The sequence below is a fragment of the Artibeus jamaicensis genome, unplaced genomic scaffold (assembly GCF_021234435.1).
Source record: "Artibeus jamaicensis isolate MK-2021 breed Jamaican fruit bat unplaced genomic scaffold, CSHL_Jam_final scaffold_1019, whole genome shotgun sequence".
Taxonomy (NCBI): Eukaryota; Metazoa; Chordata; class Mammalia; order Chiroptera; family Phyllostomidae; genus Artibeus; species Artibeus jamaicensis.
In genome coordinates, this window is record NW_026522025.1 from 8,247,782 (window position 1) to 8,269,655 (window position 21,874).

The 21,874-nt window shown below is 37.8% G+C and overlaps 1 protein-coding gene and 1 pseudogene across 9 annotated transcripts in view; both read right to left on the minus strand.

Moving 5' to 3' along the window:
* Positions 1-21,874, minus strand: part of OMA1 (OMA1 zinc metallopeptidase) — a 61,149-nt gene that overhangs the window by 19,505 nt on the left and 19,770 nt on the right. For all 9 annotated transcript variants that reach the window (XM_037148523.2, XM_037148518.2, XM_037148522.2 and 6 more), the window contains exons 7-8: positions 18,051-18,125; positions 348-497 (exon numbers count right to left, since the gene is read on the minus strand). In XM_037148523.2, coding sequence (XP_037004418.2) covers positions 348-497; positions 18,051-18,125 — 225 coding nt within the window. The remainder of the gene's footprint in view (positions 1-347; positions 498-18,050; positions 18,126-21,874) is intronic.
* On the minus strand, positions 19,040-19,211 carry LOC119051659 (uncharacterized; annotated as a pseudogene).

A 21,874-nucleotide genomic window follows, 5' to 3' on the forward strand; every position in this document is an offset into this window, starting at 1 on the left:
CAAGAAGCTAAAATCATCAAAAAAAGATTAAATTATGAAAATATGTTGAAAAGATATGCCTTGAGTTTTAGACTTTCACCAAATCAGATAAAATTAAAAGGCATGGTACTAAATAGCTTAAAATTTCACCACCAAGAAAAGTCAACTCTATACATCAATTTATTCCCCAAGACTTGCAGACAAACAGGATCTTATTTTTCAGTCAAATCCTTTGAAAACTGATAATCCATAATTATAATGATCGAAATAGTTGACAAGCTAGAACTCTTTCTCTAAGCACAAGTAACAGCATTAAAAATAAATGATACAGCAAAGACAATGTCCTGCCTCCTACAGTGTTAGCTTACCTCAGGTATGAGTCTATTCAGGCTCTCCACGCGGTTTCCATGGGAAGGGTGTGTGGATAACCATTCTGGCAACTTGGGATGACCAGAGAGGCTATCTGCAAGTTCCATCTGCTGCCAAAACACCATACTGGCTCTGACGTCCACACAAGCCTGAAACCAAAATTCATAAAAGCAAAAAATGAGCTTAATTATGAGGATATTTTTAAAGTTTGCCTTTCTGTCATTATGTGTTTTTAAAAATTTTAATAAAATTTTAATAAAAGAAGCATGCACATTGCTTTAAAGAAAACTCAAACAATATGGTACTAAAGAACTCAAAAAAGGAGTGCCCACCCTCCCCATTTGTTCCTCCCCCCACACAGTATTTACAATAATACCAACCCCAAAGATAACCCATCCTTTTTACTGATAGATACTAAGAACAAGTATTTAGGGAAAAACCTCCCAAATGAAGTTTTCATAAAAATAAGGTTTAACATTGAATTTATTAATAAACTGTACTAAAAACTATTCTTATTCTATACCACTAGAATAATTAGATACTGATCTCTAGTTTTCTTGTCTTGTAGTGTCTTTGTCTAGCATTGGTACCAGGGTTATGCTGGCCTCAAAGAATGAGTTAGAAAGTAGCCTCTCCCTGGAAAACATGATCAGCGAAATAAACCAGTCAGAGAAAGACAAATACCATATGATTTCACTCATATGTGGAGTCTAATGAACTAACTGGACTAACAAGGAAAATGGAGACAGACTCATAGATGGAAAGCAGGATGACAGCTGGTGGGGGGAAGGTGGGAGGGAGGGATTGAGTGAAAGGTAAAAAGACTCATGGACTGTTGCAGACCCTGTCCAGCAGAGTCTGCCTGTGTGGTTTATGACGAGAATCAGTGCACAGGTGACAACAACCCTGTGTGGAAAAAGGGAACAGGCACGACTACTCTCTCAAAGAGAGAGTGCCTATGGTGCCTCGGCCACTCCCTCAAGAGGGGATCGCCACAACCCTTGCCTAGACAGGCTTTTATTGTCTTCCTGGGGTCTTACATCATAGAAAGATTTATCATCTATCACACAGAACATTACTGTCTACATTTTAGGTACAATCAAGGAAATAAAAATAACACGCAGAGGGAGATGGCAATGAGCTCATTAGCTCTGTCCTTGGGAGAGCTCACACAGGCTTTGGAAGTTACCTTGAGGATAAACAATACACATTTGTTGCTTTAGACCAGGGTGAGGAAGTTTTAGCAGGAGCAAGCCATAACAGTCTGTATGCATTTTCTAGGCCTGATTCCCATGGGAAAACTCGGTTTGAAGGTCTGGCTCCTGCCCACCACTTCACATCTGTAGGTTTTCCATACAGAGCTGAGTCACATTTGCCCGGCCAAGACAAACCGGTCCCCTACAATGGACCTGGACAATAGTGTAGTGATTGCTGGGGGGGGGGGGGGGGGGGGGGGCGGGGCGGGGGCTATAAGAGGACTAAATAGTAGTCCTTGGGGCACATGCCTGGGTTGCAGGCCAGGTCCCCAGTGCAGGGCACAGAGGCAACCACACATTAATGTTCCTCTCCCTCTCTTTCTTCCTCCTTTCCCCTCTCTCTAAAAATAAATAAGTAAAATCTTTTAAAAAATTCTTTATGTGTCCAAAGGGCTGTGAGTTACTGTCTAGTTTCCCTCCATTAACTCTGCAGGACTGCCTTGAGCAGTTCTTAACAGGGCAGGTGTAGTGGTCACAAACTCCTTTGCTTTTAACCAGGAGTGTCATTTTTGAAAGACAGTTTTGATGGACAGAGAATTCTTGAGTGACAGTTTTTTCTTTTAGCACTTTGAATATATCAATCATTATTTTATGGTGCCCAAAGTTTCTGATAAAACATTTCCTGAAAATCCTATTGAGGATCTCTTGAATATGATGATTCACTTCACTCTTGCTTCTTTCAAAATTCATTCTTCATATTTGTTTTTTTTAAGTTTGATTATAAAGTATTTTGATGTGGGTCTCACTGGTTCACCTTATCTCAAGTTCATCAAGCTTCTTAGATGTTCATATTCATGTACTCCATCAAGTCTGGGAAGTTCTCAGCTATTATTCCTTCAGCTTTCACTGCCCCTTCATCTTTCTCTTCTCATTCTGGGACCCCCACAATGTATATGTTGGTCCACTTGATGGTGTCCCACAGTCCCTTAAAATGTGTTCACTTTTCTTCCATCTTTTTTTTTCTGTTCCTCAGCAACAACAATTTCTACTGTCCTCATTTACTTTTTTTTTTTTTTTTTAAGATTTTATTTTTAGCCCTGGCTGGCACAGCTCAGTGGATTGAGCACGGGCTGTGAACCAAAGGGTCACAGGTTCAATTCCCAGTTAGGGCACATGCCTGGGTTGTGGGCCAAGTCCCCACTGGGGGCCATGTGAGAGGCAACCACACATTGATGTTTTTCTCTCTCTCTCTTTCTCCCTCTCTTCCCCTCTCTAAAAATAATTAAATAAATAAATCTTAAAAAGGAAAGAAATCCAAAATTTTTTAAAGATTTTATTTTTAGAGAGGAGAAGGGAGAAAGAAAGGGAGATAAACATCAATGTGTGGTTGCCTCTTACGTGCCCCCAACTGGGGACCTGGCCTACTACCCAGGCATGCGCCCTGACCAGGAATCAAACTGGCAAACCTTCGGTTCACAGGCTGGCACTCAATCCGTGAGCCACACCAGCCAGGGCTCTACTGTACTAGTTTAGAGTTCACTGATTCTCTCTTCTGTTTGTCCAAACCTACTTCTGAATCTGTCTAGTGAATCTTACATTTGTATTATTGTACTTTTCAGCTTCAGAATTTCTTGTTGGTTTCTTTTTAGGTTTACTATCTCTATATTGATATCCCTATTTTATTCATAATCACTCTTGACTTTCTCCATAACTTCCTTTAGTTCGCTGAGCATCTTTAGAACAACTGTTCTAAAGTCTTGTCTAGTGTGTCTGCCATTAGGTCTTTTTCAAAGGCAAACACAGTTGATTTAATTTTTTCCTAATAGGCCATTTTTTCTTGATTCTTTGTATGACTTATGAATTTTTGTTGAACACTGGATATCTGAACTAATAAGGATGTATTTCTGGAAATCATATTCTACCCCCTTCCCACAGTTAGCTGTTTTATGTATGTATGTGTGTGTGTGTGTGTGTGTGTATATATATATATATATGTATGTATGTATATATGTATGTATTTTATTGGAGTAGGCTGTGTCTGTGCTGAGGATCAGCCTGAGGTGTAAACTTAATATTTTCTCAGGAGCTTTTCCCTGGACATATGCTATCACTTTCTAATTTTCCCATACTTGCAGTCTGTCCCAAAAGGAAAAATGAAAAGTGAAAAAAATGGAGGGCATCAGATCTACAAGCCCCCTAGAAGTCACTTCAGCCAGAGGGAGAAACTTGAAATAATGGGGAAAGGTGCAACAACAGTGGCCCCGCACTGCTTTGCCTACACCTCTATGAACAAACATACCGTGCAGTGACCAGAACACAGATCCCTGATATTTGGAGGACTGTGCTCTTTTTGCTCAGCCTGGCTACCAAGGATGTGTGTAAGCTGTTCCAGGAACACATACATGGCTGTCTGCCATGTGACTACAGGTGGTGAACAGGGAACTACTACTGTGCTGAGGGCTAATACTGACTGAAATTAAACAGAATTCACAGTCCAAGACTTCCCCTGAAAGCTGAAAGCCTTCAACATACTCCAGAGTTCCAAAATGGCTGCATCAGACAGATGCTGCCAGCATGACTGTGGTCCAGGTGGGAAGCTCGATTTCTGGTACTTCCTACTTCACCACCCTTCGGGTACTCCACCATCCTTTCAGAATCACAACATAATTCTTTAACACCTTGGAGAACCCTAAGTTAAAAAGAATCCAAGCTATTTTGCCCTACTGCTCATATGAGGGGGAATCCCAAAGAAACCAAAATTATCTTCTGGAGGGTGAGCCCTTTGTAGTATAGGTTTCCTCCACTAGGTGAGTGTTCTAGGAACTCATCTGTATCACTGTAGCAGCTGGCGTTATTATGAGAGGCTGTGTTCAGCTTCAGTGAATTTTTTTGAAAACTCTTTCAGTAATTTTGCCCATTTCACAATGGATGGTTTACAAGGGCATCTGCCCACACTATGCTGAGTGTTTGCAGCAGTTTTAGACCAAAACCGGCATGACCCCGGTGCCCCGCCCTCCCTATTCACCCTATCTCACCCCTGGCAACTTCTTTTGTTTCCCCAGATGAAAAAAGTTCTCAAAGGGAAACATTTTGCTAATGTGGAAGAGGCGTAACAAAAAAATAGCAGAACCATCAAAAGGCATCAAAATCAATGAGTTCAAAAACTGTTTTGAGCAGTGGGAAAAAACCATCTCAAATGGTGTATTGCACCAACTGGAGAGTACTTTGAAGATGACTAAAATTTAAACATATAAGAATAAACACAAAGTTTTTTAAATAATTAAATTCTGTCCTGGCTAGTGTGGCTCAGTGGATTGAGTGCCAGCCGGTGAACAAAAAGGTCGCTGGTTTGAATCCCAGTCAGGGCACATGCCTGGGTTGCAGGCCAGGTCACCAGTCGGGGGCATGCAAGAGGCAAGCACACATTGCTATTTCTCTCCCTCTCTTTCTCTCTCCCTTCCCCTCCCTCTAAAAATTAAAATTAAATAAAATCTCTTAAAATTTTTTAAAGTAATAATTAAACTCTGGGTTTTTTGAGTTCCCCTCATATAAGGATGTACATGTATATATGTGGATAAAAAGAAATATACTAAAGTTTGTAATTAATGTAAAAATATGACTCATGTTTATACATAAACATATTTATATATGTGCATGATACATGTCTATGTGTGCTTATGCATAAAATGTTATATATATTTATGTATGTGTATATATATGTACACACATATATAGATCTATACAGAAATAATTACTGATGCTGAATTCTACAAACATGTCCTTCAACAGCAAGTCAACACATTCATAATACAGCATCTGGCAGAAGAAAGGTTTGGCTGAGTGTAATTAGTAGGGTACGTGAATGTCTCAGATAAGACGGACAGCAATTTGAACATTTTACCTAAAATGTCACATGGTGTGCTTGAGTGTGATATTGTTATGTTACAGAATTACATGCTTATGATTTTGTCATAAAAAGGGGTGTTATTTGTGTCAGATCCTATTTATATATGAACTGAGACAAACAAGCAAGATATTCTGCTAAGATAATTGATTAAATATAAAATAAGTTGAACTTTAACTGAAATCATAAGCTACCAACTAGCAATTAAAACAATTCTGGCCCTGGCTGGTGTAGCTCAGTGGATTGAGCTCGGGCCTGAGAACCAAGGGATCACAGTTCGATTCCCAGTCAGGGCACATGCCTGGGTTGCAGGCCAGTTCCCAGCAGGGGATGCATGAGAGGCAACCATACATTGATATTTCTCTCCCTCTCTCCTCCCCTTCCCCTCTAAAGATAAATAAATAAAATCTTAAAAATAAAAACAATTCTGAAGACTGGAAAACAAACATTTCAACAGACTTTACAAATTTAGGAATTACCGTATTTTGCCATGTATAATGCAGTCTTCCATTTTTGGCTCAAACTTTCAGGAAAAAAACTCCATTTTAATTTTCAATTCAATTTCTTACTTATTTATATTTAGATACTTGTTTTTTGTATTATAAAGGAATTTGAGCATTTATTTTTGAACACACTATAGTACAAGAAATTTCATGTAACAAATAATTACAAAACACAAGAACATACACGGTATTTCAGGTACTGCCCAGGTATAATGCACATCCTTACTTTTCCCTCACGAATTTGTGAATTATACACAGCAAAATAGAGTCTACTGTGAAATTTCTTTTCTACACAGACCAAAGCATATTTATCCAACACTTTTTCAGACTTAAAGTGTTAATCACAAGAGAAATAAAATATTTCCTACTTTAATCTCTAAGAAACACAGTTGAAGGCAAACTTTAAAGCAATATTTGATATGCAGAAATAGAAGAAATTAATTATCTTAGCAGACTATAAAATATTCCAAAATTAAAGTATTCCACAGGACTGGAGATATGAGCTTTAATAGTAAGATAAAGATGGAGTTTGCCTATACAATTCAAAGACCCATCAATAACAGATAGTTTTGTTTTCAAAAGTATACTTTACGTTTTTACCAATTTATAAAAATTAAGTTACAGAGTGACATCAGCAAAACAATAAAACACACTATTTAAGAACAATACACAAACAAATTCCATTTGTAACTAATTCAGAAATTAAGAGACTCTTGCATCCTAGGTAAATGTGAAACCAGACACATCGAAGCCAGTAGAAAAATTCAAGACAGTCCCTTGCCATAATCCCTACCCCTAACACAGTATCATGTAATTGGAAGGAAACCCCAGTTTCCAGCTTCTCCAGGGCTAGGGAAAGAGCTGGACCACATGCCCAGCGTCCCAACCTTTCCAGGTCTGCCCAGAGGACCAGCTTCTGTCTTGCCTCTCTCAGACCACTGACAAGACCCAGCATACACTACATGCCTGGGAAGCAGTGAAACAAAGACGGCAGTTTGAACTAGCAACAGGAGTCACTATAGCCCATCTCCCAGCTCAGCACAGAGCAAGTAGGAAAAAAACCCAGATCTCGGTTTCTCCTCCCCAAGGAGGGAAAGAGGTGAACCACATGTCTAACACTGCAACATTTCTGGAAGCTGCCTGAGGGACTGGCTACCATCTTGCCTGTCTCAGACTCCTGACAGGACCCAGCATTCTTTAGATGCCTGAGGACCACTAAAAACAAGACATGTGTTTGGAGTAGCATGAAGGATTGAGAGGCCCCCAAAATCTCTGGCTGGGCTGTTATTAAAATCCCATAGCACCTAAAGTGACCTACTGATTTAATATAATCCCTTTCAAAATTCTAATAGCAATCCTTTTTTACAGAAATAGAAAAAAATCCTGAAATCATGCAGAACCACAACAAACCCTGAGCAATCAAAACAATCTTGAGGAAGAAGAACAAAGGTAGAGGCATCACTTTTTGGTTTTGAAATATATTACAAAGCCATAGTAATGAGAATAGTACTGACATAAAGGCACACACAGATAGACCACTGAACAGAGAATCAAGCAATGAATTCATACAGATCCTTCATCCTCAACAAGGGTGCCAAGTATATATGAAGAATAAAATTAGCCCTTTATCTAACACTATAAAAAAAACCAACTCAGAAGGGAATAAAAACTTAAAAACATAAGAGTTGAAACTGTTAACACTTGTAGAAAATAGAAGGAGAAAGCTTCCTGACATTGGTCTTGGCAATGATTTCTTGGATATGGAAACAAAAGCAAAAATAGACATGTGGGACTACATCAAACTAAAAAGCTCCTGCACAGTAAAGAAAAAAAAAAACAGAGTGAAAAAGCAACCTGCAGAATGGGAGAAAAATATCAGCAGTTCTATATAGCTGATAAGGTTGTAGCACTCAAAAATATAAAGCATTCCTACAACTCAGTAGCAAAAAAAGAAAAAAATTAACTCGATTAAAAATAAGTAAAGAACTTCAATAGACATTTTTCCAGAAAAGACATACGCAAGGCCAACAGGTATAAGAAAAAAATCTTCAGCATCAATAATTATCAGGGCAATGCAAATCGAAACCACAAGAAGACACTTATTATCTTACATCTGTTAAGATGGCTACTATCAAAAAACAAAGCATAAGTGTTGGTGATGTACTGGAAAAACTGGAACCCCTATATACCGCCAGTGGGAATGTAAAATGGTACAATCGCTATAGCAAACAGTATGACGGTTCCTAAAAATATTAAAAATAGAAACTTTATATGATCCAGCAAGCTCATGTATGGATATTTATCTAAAACAATTAAAAGCAGGGTCTCAAAGTAGTAGCACTCTGTTCATTGAAGCATTTTTTACAACAACCAGATGTAGAAACAACCTAAATGTCCATCAGTGGAAAAACGGATTAAGAAACACGGTATACACATACAATGGATTATTTAGTCTTGAAAAAGAAGGAAATCCTGTCCTATTCAACAATATAAATGAACCTTGAGAACATCATGCTAAGGGAAATACACCAGTCACAAAAGGACGAATACAGCATGATTCCACTTAGATGAGGTATTTAAAGTAGTTAAACTCAGACAAGCAGAGGGTAGAATGGTGCTTGCCAGGGGCCAGGGGCCGGGGAAAGTTGGAAATTGCTATTCAACAGTATAAATGTTCAGTTATGCAAGATGAATAAATTCTGGAGATCTGATATACAGCCTTGTATCATATATGTTGAATGTTCTTACTACAATAAAAAATGAAAAAGTGAAAATTATAGATCGATATGACAATATTTCTAAATAAATATTTAGCCCATCATAAGCCTAACTCGCTTGCCTACATAAAAATTTTTCAAAAGTAAGGAACTTAATGTTTACCAAGTGTCTGGGAATACATAAAGAAAGGAAGGGTGGGATGCTTTCTAGAAAACATTTCCTTCTTAAAAAAGAAAAAAAAATGACCACAATTGGCCAGAGAAACATAGGAAAATACGTGAAACACCTTGGTTCTAGAATACTCTGTGAAGCAATATACTGAGACAATGGGAAGAAATGAAGCACAAAGATCTGGGTTCAAAATACCAGTTATACATTTTGTTTAATTAATAGTCACCTATATGTATCACGTATTATTCTACATGTATTACAAATGCTAACTCATTACATTAATAATGACTTCACGAGGTATGTACCATTATTACTCTCACTTTACGGATCAGATGAAGAAACCAAGTAATTTGTCAAAGGTCACACAGCTGGTAAGTGACAAAGCAATGACTTGAACCCACATAGACTGGATCCAGAGTTTGTGATCTTGGGCCAATAATTTAGTCTCCAGGAATCTCAGATTCATGTGTAAAAAAGAAATTAAAACGGTGGATCATTAGGATTAAATATGATAACTCTCATAAAGTAGCCAGCTCAGAATCAAGAACACATTGGACACTGTTTCTACTCTTGCTTCCCCCGGGTGAGCACCAGAGTCCTGTGGTTACTGCAGGACGCTAGGTTTGGTCATAAGTGATGATGTCATGAATTTATAACTAAAGAAGGGTCCAGTTTAATTCAGCCTATGATACCAATACACATCAATATGAATTAAGACACCTATTAATTGACTGAGAATGTGCTATCGTTCATTAGAATGTGCTTCCAGTGAGATATGATATTCACAAGAGTATTCTTATATTCTAGACATTTCCCGATGCCAAAACAGTGCTAGAGAAAAATGTATAAATATTTCAACCCTAGTATACCCTAGGGTTATTAGAGTTACAAAGATGGAAGTGTCTTGAAATTTTGCTCTTTCCATTCACCTAGACTGTCCAACAAAACTCCTGCCAGCCATCACCTCCTCTCTAAAAGGTAAACAGTGATATTAGCAGCTCTCAGTGTTATTTTTGGAATGCCACTGATACCTATCCCTCAGTTTTATCTGAAAAATGAGGCTAATAGTAGTACCTCTGCTTCACAGGGCTGTTACGAGAGTAAAAGCTAACACGTGGGAAACAGAACAGCACCCAGTACGTGAGCGCTAGCCACTGCTATTACCATTGTGGTCAGCCCCAGCATCAGTGTTCTCAGAACGACTGTGGTCACCGTCATCACCGTCCACCAGGAAACTGCTTCAGTCAGCCTCCCACTTCCACAGGTTCCTTCCCCAACACTGTCAATGGCATCACTTTGCAAAGCTCACTTCACTCTGTAACCCATTTCTTGTCTCAACAACACTTTTTCAGTCAATAATTAAAAATTGCTCTTGTCCAACTGAATGTGATTAATAGCAAGATGGTTTCAGCCAAACCATTCTCAGTATTTGCCGATCCCCCTCATTAAAAACAGGAAAAAGGAAAAAGAAAAATGCCTGACTTATCAAAACTACTTAATGTGTTGTAACAAAGAAGATAAAAAGAATTTCATTAATTTATAATTCATTTCATTCCCATCTTTTGATTGCCAGCATGTCAGTTCATCAACACAATAAATTTGTAATAAACTTTAATATATATATTTTCTCTATCCTGAATACTTAATACTTAGCACTAAAATCACAGCAACTAAAAACATAAAAACTATGAGACCTGAATTCTAGCCCTGTCTCTCACTACTAACTAGGTACACGGTATTGGACAAATCACTTTGCCTTTTTAGACCCTAACTTCCTTATCTGTAAAGGGAGAAGGTGGATTAAATTATCTCCAATTCCCCTCCCTGCTCCAAAAGTCTATGATTCTACAACCTAGTATTTTAGAGAAAGTTTAGAATTTTGAATTTTCTTATTTCTATGATGAAAGTAAGTTTTGCTTATCCCCTAGTTCCCTCACTAGATGGTGCTGTCTGCGTAGTTATTTCGGTAGACTACAGGAAGAAAGCAGCTGGCAAGTCTCTCACCAGGGTCACTTACTAACTTTGGGGGCTGGACAATGCCTCCCTCCAGAGGGCTCTCCAGGCCACTACAGAGTATTTCTCAAGCCCGCCTCCCCACAGTCTCCGTGTCCATTCAACACCAGCAATCCCCATCTCCCCAGTCACGGTGACAATCAAGACCGATCATAAGAAGTGCCCTCCTGAGAGGCTACCCACCCACCCCTGGTTTAGAACCACTAAAAGAAAACAGGTTTTCTTTTTCATAGTTAAGAAACACTCAAAAATAAAAATGATTTCATTGCTTGTGAAATCAAACACAAGTCATTTCTATAAATGACTGTAAAGTGCCAGATTCTCATTAACATGACAAATAAACATATAAACACAACAAAATTAAGTATTTCAAAGGACATTGTCTTGTCAGCTGCTAACTGAACAGCTAGTTATTATTCTGTGTTTAAGTCACACCTCGGTCCTACCAGCCTTTACTAACTCTATATCAGCCATTTTGAATTTATATAATGATAAATTAAATATCTTATAAATAAAAAATTAAACTCTAAAGACGTAAATATGCAAAAACTACAGTCATTAGTTGATGAGAACTCTAGGGAAGGCAAGCTGCCTGTTTTGAGGGAGGCCTCAGAAGTAACTTGATTTTAATGAATTTTCCATATTCTGTTTAGCCCTTGGCCTCAAAAGCTCATAAATCTGATGGGACAGCATATGGCCAGTAGACCCATCTCCTAAGAACAATTCCCATTGACCAAGCCCATCAGACTGACATAAAGTCAGAATGCCCACTTAGTAATTTATGGCAGTAACCATTACTGCCAAAACTGCCACGGGCAGAGGGCATTTATGTCCTTAAGTCAGCATGTTCTCTCCTTCTCAGCCATGGTATGAAAAAAGCCAGTCTAGTAAGGATAGAAAGGAATAAGAGGATTATGTTATGTGATATGAATATTAAATGGCAAGAAGTCAAGGGGGTCTGATGTGTTAATGTCCTAAAAAAGGATACAAGCCACAAATAAGAATGTAGCCCAGGATACTCAAAATAACCCTTTGAGGTAGGTAGTAGCATTAGTTCCATTTTTCCAGAGTAGGAAATAAACTTGAGGAGATTAAGTGATTTTCCTATGGTCATGTGGAGGAAACAAGAGCTCAGACACCGGGTCTGTCTGATCCCGGGTCCTAACCATTATGCAACATAAAGCTTAAAATCCTTAAATCTGCTAACAAAGCAGTCTTTACCTACTTTCCACTTTTCTCTCTTGCCGCTGGTGCTCTAGACTCTATCTACCTGCAGTCATGAAGAATTTTCAACTCCTGGACTAGGCCACCGTTTCTCTTGCCTTCAAACATGCTGTGCACCACGCCAAAACACCCCTCAACATCCTCACCAGAATAACTACTTAGCTGTCATATCTTCACTTTAAATAATTTCTTACTCAGTCTAATCCCCAGACTAAGTTTTCATGATCTCTAGATAAAGTTATATCTCTGCTATATTATTCAATTGGGAGCCTGTGTATCTCTATCATAATACTTCAAACTGTAAAATTTATTTATTGTCTTTGTTTCTTATTCAAATTCTGACCTCCACAAAGGTACTATGCATCCCCACATCCTGGAAGATGATAGGCATGCATTAACTATATGGTGAATTAACAAATGAAAACGTAACAGGTCAGAGAAAAGATATATGTATCAATTTTAAGAGAGTGTCACCAGGTCCTAAAAAAAACCTGCCTTCTGATTATTATCACAAATATTTTTTTTAAATGCGTCAGAATGAAGGGGAAGTTGTCCCAGAAACTGAAAACCTGATGGCAAATGAAGGCCGATGCCAATTTAAGTCTCATCTGTGAAAATGAACGCCCTAGCTCACTAGGCCTGATTCTTATTTGAGGCAGGGTGGAGAACAGGACAGAGGGGAGTCTAAATGGAGCCGGTGGAAGCTATAGTGAGGCTGGCACAGAAGTCCAGGTGAAAGATGCTAACAGTGGAGATGGAAACATATTGGGGTATATCTTATAGGCAGAACAACTGGGACTTTAGCCCATTACAATAAAATGATAAAGAGGGAAGTACTAAGAAGGACTCCAGGTTTTTCCCCAAACCAACTGAATATAAGGTGGTATATTTATTAGAAAAAGGAAGACTAGCAGAGAAACAGATATGAAGGGAAATCAAGGATTTAACATAGAATTTATTAGGTTTGAGATACTTGTAAAATATAAAGAGGAAATCACAGGCTGACATCTGAACATAAAGGATTAGATTAGTGCTCTTAGGACTTTTAATTGTATCAACTCTGATATCAGTCCTGCTATTGCTCCTACCCCACAGAAGAGAAAAATCAAGGTACAACAAAGGATAAGTAACTTGCCTGAGATCACACAGCTAGTATTTTCTGGCAAAGAAAATTCTCAAACTGAGGTAGTCTAGCTTCAGAGGTCACTCATTATCACTACACTACACTGTTTCCTTAGCAGCCAACTGATACCCTGCACTCTGGGAACTCCAGGAAGTTTCGGGATTGGGTACCCAGGAAAGAAAGGGTGAGGTGTAAGGTTCAAACAGCAAAATTAAAGTCTCCACATGAATGGGAAAACACCCACCTCCCTCTCCTAAAGAGAGATGCAGAGTTTTGTGCATTTTTCTGCAAAGAAACTTGAAAAGCCACAGAAAAAAAGGCATACACATACTCCATGTGAAGGTTCCCAGATAAAAGAGCTACCTTACTGCCCTTACAGTGAAGTCTACTATCCCAACCAATGTGTGCAGAGCTTCTAAACAGAAACTAAGAAACTTTTTATTATAAAATATGGACAGTCACAAATCAAAAATTGAGGATTTACAGTTCCACCCACAAGAGAGTGACTATTACTGGACTTTTCCCCCTGCCATAAATATCTATAAAACTGGACATCTATATGACGCAAACATTTTCAGGTGCTGGGCAAGAGGTAGGACAAAAATGTAATCCTTGAAACACCTAAGGTGATCCCCAGATTTGCCCCTGCTCTCCGCCTAGGACAATTTCTTGACCACAGCAGAGGGAGACAGAACCTCTAAGCAGAGCACAGTGAGATAGCTGAGCTAAAAAGTTAGGAAACAGGAGTTCGGAGCTGCAGGTGTGGCTGAAATTTGTGAGGCAGCATACCAGAAGGAAGCTCGCCCCAGAAATCAGTGTATAAGTTCCTGGGATTTCATCAGACTTAAAACTGTTTGTTCTTGCCCTGGCTGGTGTGGGTCAACTGGCTGGAGCATTGTCCTGTACACCAAAGGGTTGAGGGCATTCTCAGTCAGGGCACATGACTAGGTTGCAGGTTCAATCCCCAGTCGGGGCCAATATGGGAGACACCTATGTATCCCACACCAAAGTCCCTTGTCTCTGTCTCTCTTCTCGTCAGCAAGGAAGTGGCTTAACCTACCTGGGCTTCGGTTCCTTTGTCTGTGAGATACAGATAACACTCATAATAATAACTAGTTCATGGAGCCCTGGCTGGTGTAGCTCAGTGGATTGAGTGTGGGCCTGTGAACCACACGATCACAGTTCGATTCCAAGCCAGGGCACATGCCTGGGTTGCAAGCCAGTTCCCAGCAGGGGACTCACAAGAGGCAGCCATACATTGATATTTCTCTCCTTCTCTCCTTCCCTTCCCCTCTAAAGATAAATAAATAAGATCGAAAAATAAAAAATAAAAATAACTAGTTTATAGAGTTAGTGTAAAGATCAGACCAGGCAATGCTTATAAAATAATAAGGATGTTACTGGCACATAATAAATATTAAACGGCAGATAATGATGTCATTACCTGAAAAAGGTGACATCACAGAGTAACAGTAGCAGAAATATACTATTTGAGGCTTTTATACTATTTCTCCCTTTTAATGGGAAACAAATACTTGTATTCACATATGGCATTTATATCCTAAGTACTCCATAACAAAGACATTCTCTGTATCACGATGTACTCACAACTTTACATCTGTAGCAATACTGTTTTCTCCTTTGAACTAAATAATATCGCAAATGGCAAAAAGTTCACTTAGTTCACAATATAATATTTAGTTTGCTTTAGAAATGAAGTCATTGCTTTATCTATTCAGATACAGCCTTTTTTAAAAAAACGATTATATTTATTTATTTTTAGAGAGAGGGGAAAGGAAGGAGAAAGAGAGGAAGAAAAACATAAATGTGTGGCTGCCTCTCATGTACCCCACACTGGGGACCAGGCCTGCAACCCAGGCATGTGCCCTAACTGGGAATCGAACTGGTGGCCCTTTGGTTCACAGGCCAGCACTCAATCCACTGAGCCATACCAGCCAGGGCAGATATAGCCGTTTGTTTTTTTTTAATTGCTTGCATATTATAAATAATCAAAGTAATATAATACTTACCAAGTCACCCAAAAACAAAACTGGCATATGATTATTCATGTAGTAATTACTCAAAGCAGTGATTCCCAAACCTGCCTGGATATCAGAATCACTTGGCGGTGCCTAAACTGATTCAGATTCAGAGCTTCATCATCTAAATACTGATTCAGAATTTCCAAATGTGAAGCCTAGAATATGCACTTTTAAAATCTACCCAGCAAAAGCATAATAAAGGCAATCTACAAAAGAAGCAATAAAATAGCCAATAAAAATGAAACAATATCCTCAACTTTACTAGTAGACGAGAAAATGCAAGTATTTAAAAGCAAACAGATTCCATTTTTGTCCAAATTAATAAAAATTAAAGAGACTTAAAATCTTTCTAATGTAGGTATAAAAGGAGAGGGGCATTCTGATATGTCATTGGAAAGACTTGCTATCAACATTTTGAAATAATTGAGAGTTCTACCTTTTAAAAATAAAAATAAAAATGCCAGCAATCTCCACTATAGCTATAAAATCCCAAGGAACATGAAACTACGTATATAAGGACACCTATTTCAGAATTATTATAATAAAAAAATTTAAAACAACCCAAATGTCAATTAATAGGTACATAATTAAATGAATTAGCCATATTATAGAAGATTAGGTAGCAATTAAAACAACTAAGTTAGAAACTCCCTCTTCTAGCAGTGTTAGAGTGAGTAACTTGTAGCAGGATGATGTGCCCATAAAAAAAATGTAGAAAATCTGGATAAAATCTACATAATATATGTTCAAAAGTAAGAAGAGTTGCCAACTTAGCCAAGACTAGTGAAGTCAAAATTCCAGAAAGAAGGGAAGCTCGCTGCACTGAGTCTGACGTCCTGTGTACCACAAGTCTGTCGTGTCTTTTTTACTACGTATGGGTTTCGGGTGTACAGCTCAGTAGTTATGCAATCATGAACTTTACATACTGTTCCCCTCGATATTTTCAGTACCTCAACTGGCACCACACATAGCTATCACAATATTATTGACTGTATTTCCTATGCTTTACTTACTTTACCATGACTATTTTACAGCTACCAATGTGTGCTTCTTAGTCCCTTCACCTCTTTCACCCAGCTCCCCAGCCCACGCCCCTCTGGCAACCACCAGTTCTCTCTCTTACCTATGTGCGTCAGTTTCAAATTCATCTGTTCATTTATTTTGTTCTTTGGATTCCACATATAAGTGAAATCATTTGGTATTTGTCTTTCTCTGACTGACTTATTTTACCGAGCACAATACCCTCTAGGTCCATCTGTGCCAATGCAAACAGTAAAATTTCAATCTTTTTTATGGCTGAGTAATCTTCCATTGCATATGTACCACAGCTTTTTTATCCACTCATCTTTTGATGAGCACTTATGTTGCTCCCATACCTTAGCTATTGTAAATAATGCTGCAATGACCATAGGGGTGCATATATTCTTTCAAATTAGTGTTTTGTGTTTCTTTGGACAAAACTCCAGAATTGGAATCACTGGGTTTTTTAAATGTTAAGCAGTGAACAGCAAGAGACTCAGAACATGAGCAGAACTCAAAAGAAATCTGAACAGAAAGAGGAGACCAAGGAGAGCTACTGTCTGTTTAACAGAGCTAGAGAGCCAAAACTTGTCAAGTTCTCTTGCGAAGGCAGCTAAATTGACAAGTCAAGATTTGAAAGACAAGAGAGATGGAGACAACTCCTTATGCCGGTGCACCATGGCATCTCATCTACAGATTCTTGAGCTACCTATTACAGAAGTTCTTAGACATCAAGACTTACTACTAGGCTACAATGATGACATCACACTGGCTCAAAAGTAAGTAAAAGGCCACTATGGAAACAGGGAGACCAGAAACAAAATTCCACAGAGCCTCTAAAACTTATGATAGAGACACTGAGTACAGGGGAGAAAAAAATAACTGTCACCAACAGTGCTGAGTTCATTAGATCAGGACACACCCTGCCCAGGGAAAACTTCATGAGCTGTGGGACGCTGGCGTGAGGAGAGTCACAGCACAGCCGGTCTGAGGGCCATCATCTAGGAACCTCTTCATCTACGCAAGCTGATATTTACTTATTCTACTCATGTAACATGCAATTGTGAGTAATATCTTGACTTATGAAATTAAACCCATAAAACTCATAATGAGAAGTTCATATAATAGTGATTTTTTTAACAGTTAGGACTTTTTAATAACTACTGAAAATTCAACAAAGAATCAAATACAATTTGAACTTAATATGTGAAATGGCACTGTTTCCACTCATTTTTTAAAAATCCAATTTTGCTTCTAATGTTAAATCCTACAACTAATAACCCTCAATTTTCACAGGTGATTAAAAATAGCAACCAGGCATAAAGTGCCATGTTAAGTAGACGTGAACGAAGCTAACTTAACTCACGGTGAATCCTTAGAGCTACTCTCTGTGGCTAGCAAAAACAAGCATCTACTGTAACAGAAACAGCCTGAAAGACACAGAGCTCTAAGTAAGCCTGCTGCTCTACCCTTTATTTTAATGGTAAAACTTCTGTTTGCTCATCCGGGATCACATCTACAATATGATAAACCTTCCTCCCAGCCTGGAGAAACAGCTAGGTATCATCCTATTTACTCAAAAACCCTCCTTAGATCCGCAAAACAAGGGAAAGAAGTAAAATAAGTAGAGCATTAGCCTCCAGAGGGCACAGGTTTAAAATGATATTAATGAAAAGTTGTATACAATCCAACTCTCATTCTCTGTCCACGCAAACTTCATTAAGACAATGCACATGTTATCTTTCACTGTGTGAAGGACACTGTGTTCTCAGCTACTGAACATTTCACCTTTGCAGCAATCTGTAGTCCAATTTTGTCCGCCTCAGCCTCCAGAGTTCTACTGTATGGTCTACTGAACAAATACTAAAAAGAAATAGAAAAAAAAAAGCTCCATTAAGGTTATTTCACAACAAAATGAGGTTTCTAAAATTAATTTCATGGACTATCTGAAGTTTTTAAAATCTCCATTATTGACATTTAAAGAACAACATGGTATAAGACATACATTTATTTCCCCCACCAGAGATTAATGTTCTTTAAACACAGAAAGAATAAATAAAATCATGCCTACAAACTTCTGGAGAGTCTATCATATAGAGTACTTCTATTTTTCCATTTATAATCTCTACCTACTATGTAGAAGATTCCATAAGAAAGCTTATTGATACAGTCTTGTATTATGGCCAAAGAACATTTGATTTTCAGTTTTAAAAGAAAACTGAAAAAATATGGCTACATAATAGCCAGTGATACTACTAGAGAATTTATTTTAATTGGAAAATTAACCATAGAGCAGAATGTTTATTCTTTGATAAACTATCTTAATTTCCTTTTTTTCTAAGTATTGATTAGTTAGGAAAATGAAATTTACTTCCAACCTAAATTTTAAAATGCAAATAGATATGGTAACTTTAATTTTTCTAATTACTAATATTTATGTGACTGCTTTCCAGTTAAATTCTAATTTTCAGTAAGTACTAAAACTTTGTAGGCAATGGATCGATTAATAGGCAGCACTTTTGAGAAAATTAATTGGGGAAGCAATTTTTCAAAGGTACATGTCAGTGATATAGCTAGAAATAATGTGATCAATCTGATCCACAGCACATGACCATGAAATATAACTCTTCCTCCTCAATAACGTTTAGGTTGCTGATCTATATTATACAGTGTCTTCACTCTCCACAACTCATCTACAGGTGTCCCATCCGATCTACTGATAATATAACTCATTTAAAACACTGGCTTTCAAAGAAGATTTATGTTCATTCCAGTCCAAACGCTGACACATTCTAACTGTTCATTGGGAACAATCATTGGGCTGGCAAAAAAATTCCTTTGTTTTTTTCCATAAAATGGAAGTCATATTTTTCATTTTCACCAATAACTTTATTAAACTGATAAGAACGGATACTACACTTGATCTTAGCCAAAAGGCCGAGAAGCGATCACCAATAACTTCATTAATTTGGATATCCTGAGTATGTCAGCTATCTCCTGCATAATAATGTTGATTGTTCTCAATTAATGTCTCGATTTGATCGCTACCAACTTTAACTGGTCTACCCGACCATGAATCATCGTCCAGCAAGAAACTTTGCAAACCACCTTTGACACATTTGATCAGTCACAGCACCTTCTCCATACACTGCACAAGTCTTTTTTGCATTACAGCTGTTTTTACCTTTCTTGAAATAATAAAGCATAATTTATTGAAAATATTGTGTATTTTCTTCCAACTTCAGTATTAAAATGGCTAAACAAATATTCATCCATTTTGATTTTTTAATGCATGCTGATATGACAGCTGTCACAATACAACCTAACAAAATTGTTTTGAATGAAGTTATAGACAACTCAGAGCTACCAGAGCCATCTTACACAAAAAATGAACTGTTGGGCCAACCCGAAACAGCTAAGTCCAGTAGCACCACATGTTGCAGAGAGAATAAAATAAACAATAATAATAGCTATTTACTAAGTCCTCACTTTATGCCAGGTGCTGTGCTAAATGCTTTAAATCCGTGGTTCTCAAAGGGATGTGCCTATGTCTCCTGGAGACATTTGGAAATATGAGTATTTGGACACAGTTTTGATTGTCTGGTGGAACACAGCAGGAAGGAAGGATGCTGTTTGGAGGCAGCTAGGTGGTTAGAGGCTATTATATACACATCCTTCAATGCACAGGCCAACTCTCCATAAAGAATTACCCAGTCCAAAATAGTAATAGTGCTTACGGTAAGAACCCCTGCTTTAAATTTATCATTCATTTCAGAACAATGCTTTGAGTTAATCAGTATAATTATTTCAAATAACGGTGAAGAAACTGAGATCTATATAAGTGAAGTAACCTGCCCAGGTCCTATAGAGTTCAGGTCTAAAGAGTCTAAATTCAAACACAGGTCCATCTGATCAGAGCCTGTATTCTTAACACCTACACATAATCAATCTATGATATGTTGTTTATCCTAGTGCCTAACATAGGGTAGGCACTCCATAAATGTTAGCTACTATAATTATTTATTATGAATAGCTCTCAAAGCCCTGCCTGGTAGTGCTCTATGAGGCCTGCTACATTATACCCAGATCTTTAAGATTACAAATATAGGGCTCCCCGATGGTTAAATGAGGGCCCTTACTTCTTTCTCCTTCTCTTCCTTTCTCTGGTGGATAAATGTCAGCACCTCCCTTTCCTTAATGACCTCATTCTACGCCCTTCCCTCCGCCCTCTAATCACAATAAGCAAGGCTTTAACTAGAGAGTCCAGCACAAATAATGCCCCTTTTTATTACAAAATCATAAGCATAAAATTCTGTAACATAACAATGTCACACTCAAGCACACCATATGACAGTTTAGGTGAAATGTTCAAATTAAACCTATAAACTTTTACACCCATATCATTACCCTACCAACCACACTCAAGCAGGCCTTATTTCTGTTGGACCCTGTATTTTATAGATAAGGAAACTAAAATGGAGACAAGTTAAAACAGTTGCCCAAATTCACCAAAATTTAGGGGGAACACTTGACTTAGGGAAAAAGAATTCAAAGAGAAGTAATACCTACTTTATTGTCAATTTAGTTACTAAATTAAAGATTTATGCCAAAGTAGCATGATTCATCAAGTATTTCAAAAGAGAAACAGCTAAAATTTATTTTTCTTATGACCAAATCTTCTGATTCCATTACAGGAAAAGCTATCTATTGACAGAGAAAAAACTACATTAACTCCTTTGACTTCCCAACACACCATAACAGAAATAAAATTCAAAATATGAGATCATATAACCTAAGCAAAAATCATTTCTTCTTTTTCCTTTTAAGAACATTTATTTAAATAAAAATGAAGCCAAATGATATGGCAACAATGAAGACTTGGTTATCCAATTTCAAAAGCCATTTGTCTCAAAGAATTTTACACATTAGATTTAAACAGCACCCAGATGGCACCCGGATGGGTGCTCCACAAATCATTAAATAAACAAATAACAGATTGTTTCTAAATAACTAAATCTCCCAGGACAAGACAAAATATTTGAAAAAAGATGTGTAAAATAAAATAATTAATCACAGTTAACAAAGTAATTATCAAGAGTGCAGAACCTACTTTTAGTAGTGTAGTGTTTTGAACAAAATGAGAGAATACATTTTATGAAATGATTATCGTTATACACAAGTACACAGAACAAAAGTCAACGAACACCCGGTAAGACTGTCCTTTCAATATTTCCCAGGCAATGTTAGTTTAACTAGGAGTGAGGAGGTGAGGGTGGTAAAGTAGCTCAGCCAACCTTGTACCCACAAAAGTTTCAGGTTTTAAGAGTCCCCATCAAAATGCAAACATTTGGGGGAGTGCAGAGTCATCCAGTAAGTACACCACAGTCAATATGAGAAAATGAAGTGCAAAGTTTGAAGGTACAGTGACAGAAGGAAAGGAAGGGTTTGTGACTGGGTCGTCTCTGTAGAACTGTAACTATGCCAAAAGAAAACACAACTGTATAAGCCAAGAGCTGCTAAGCCCTACTAACCCATCTACCTCCATCATTAGAGAGGTGCAATATTCTCAAATTTGAAGACTCATTATTAAGAATATCCCCTGAAAATGCGAG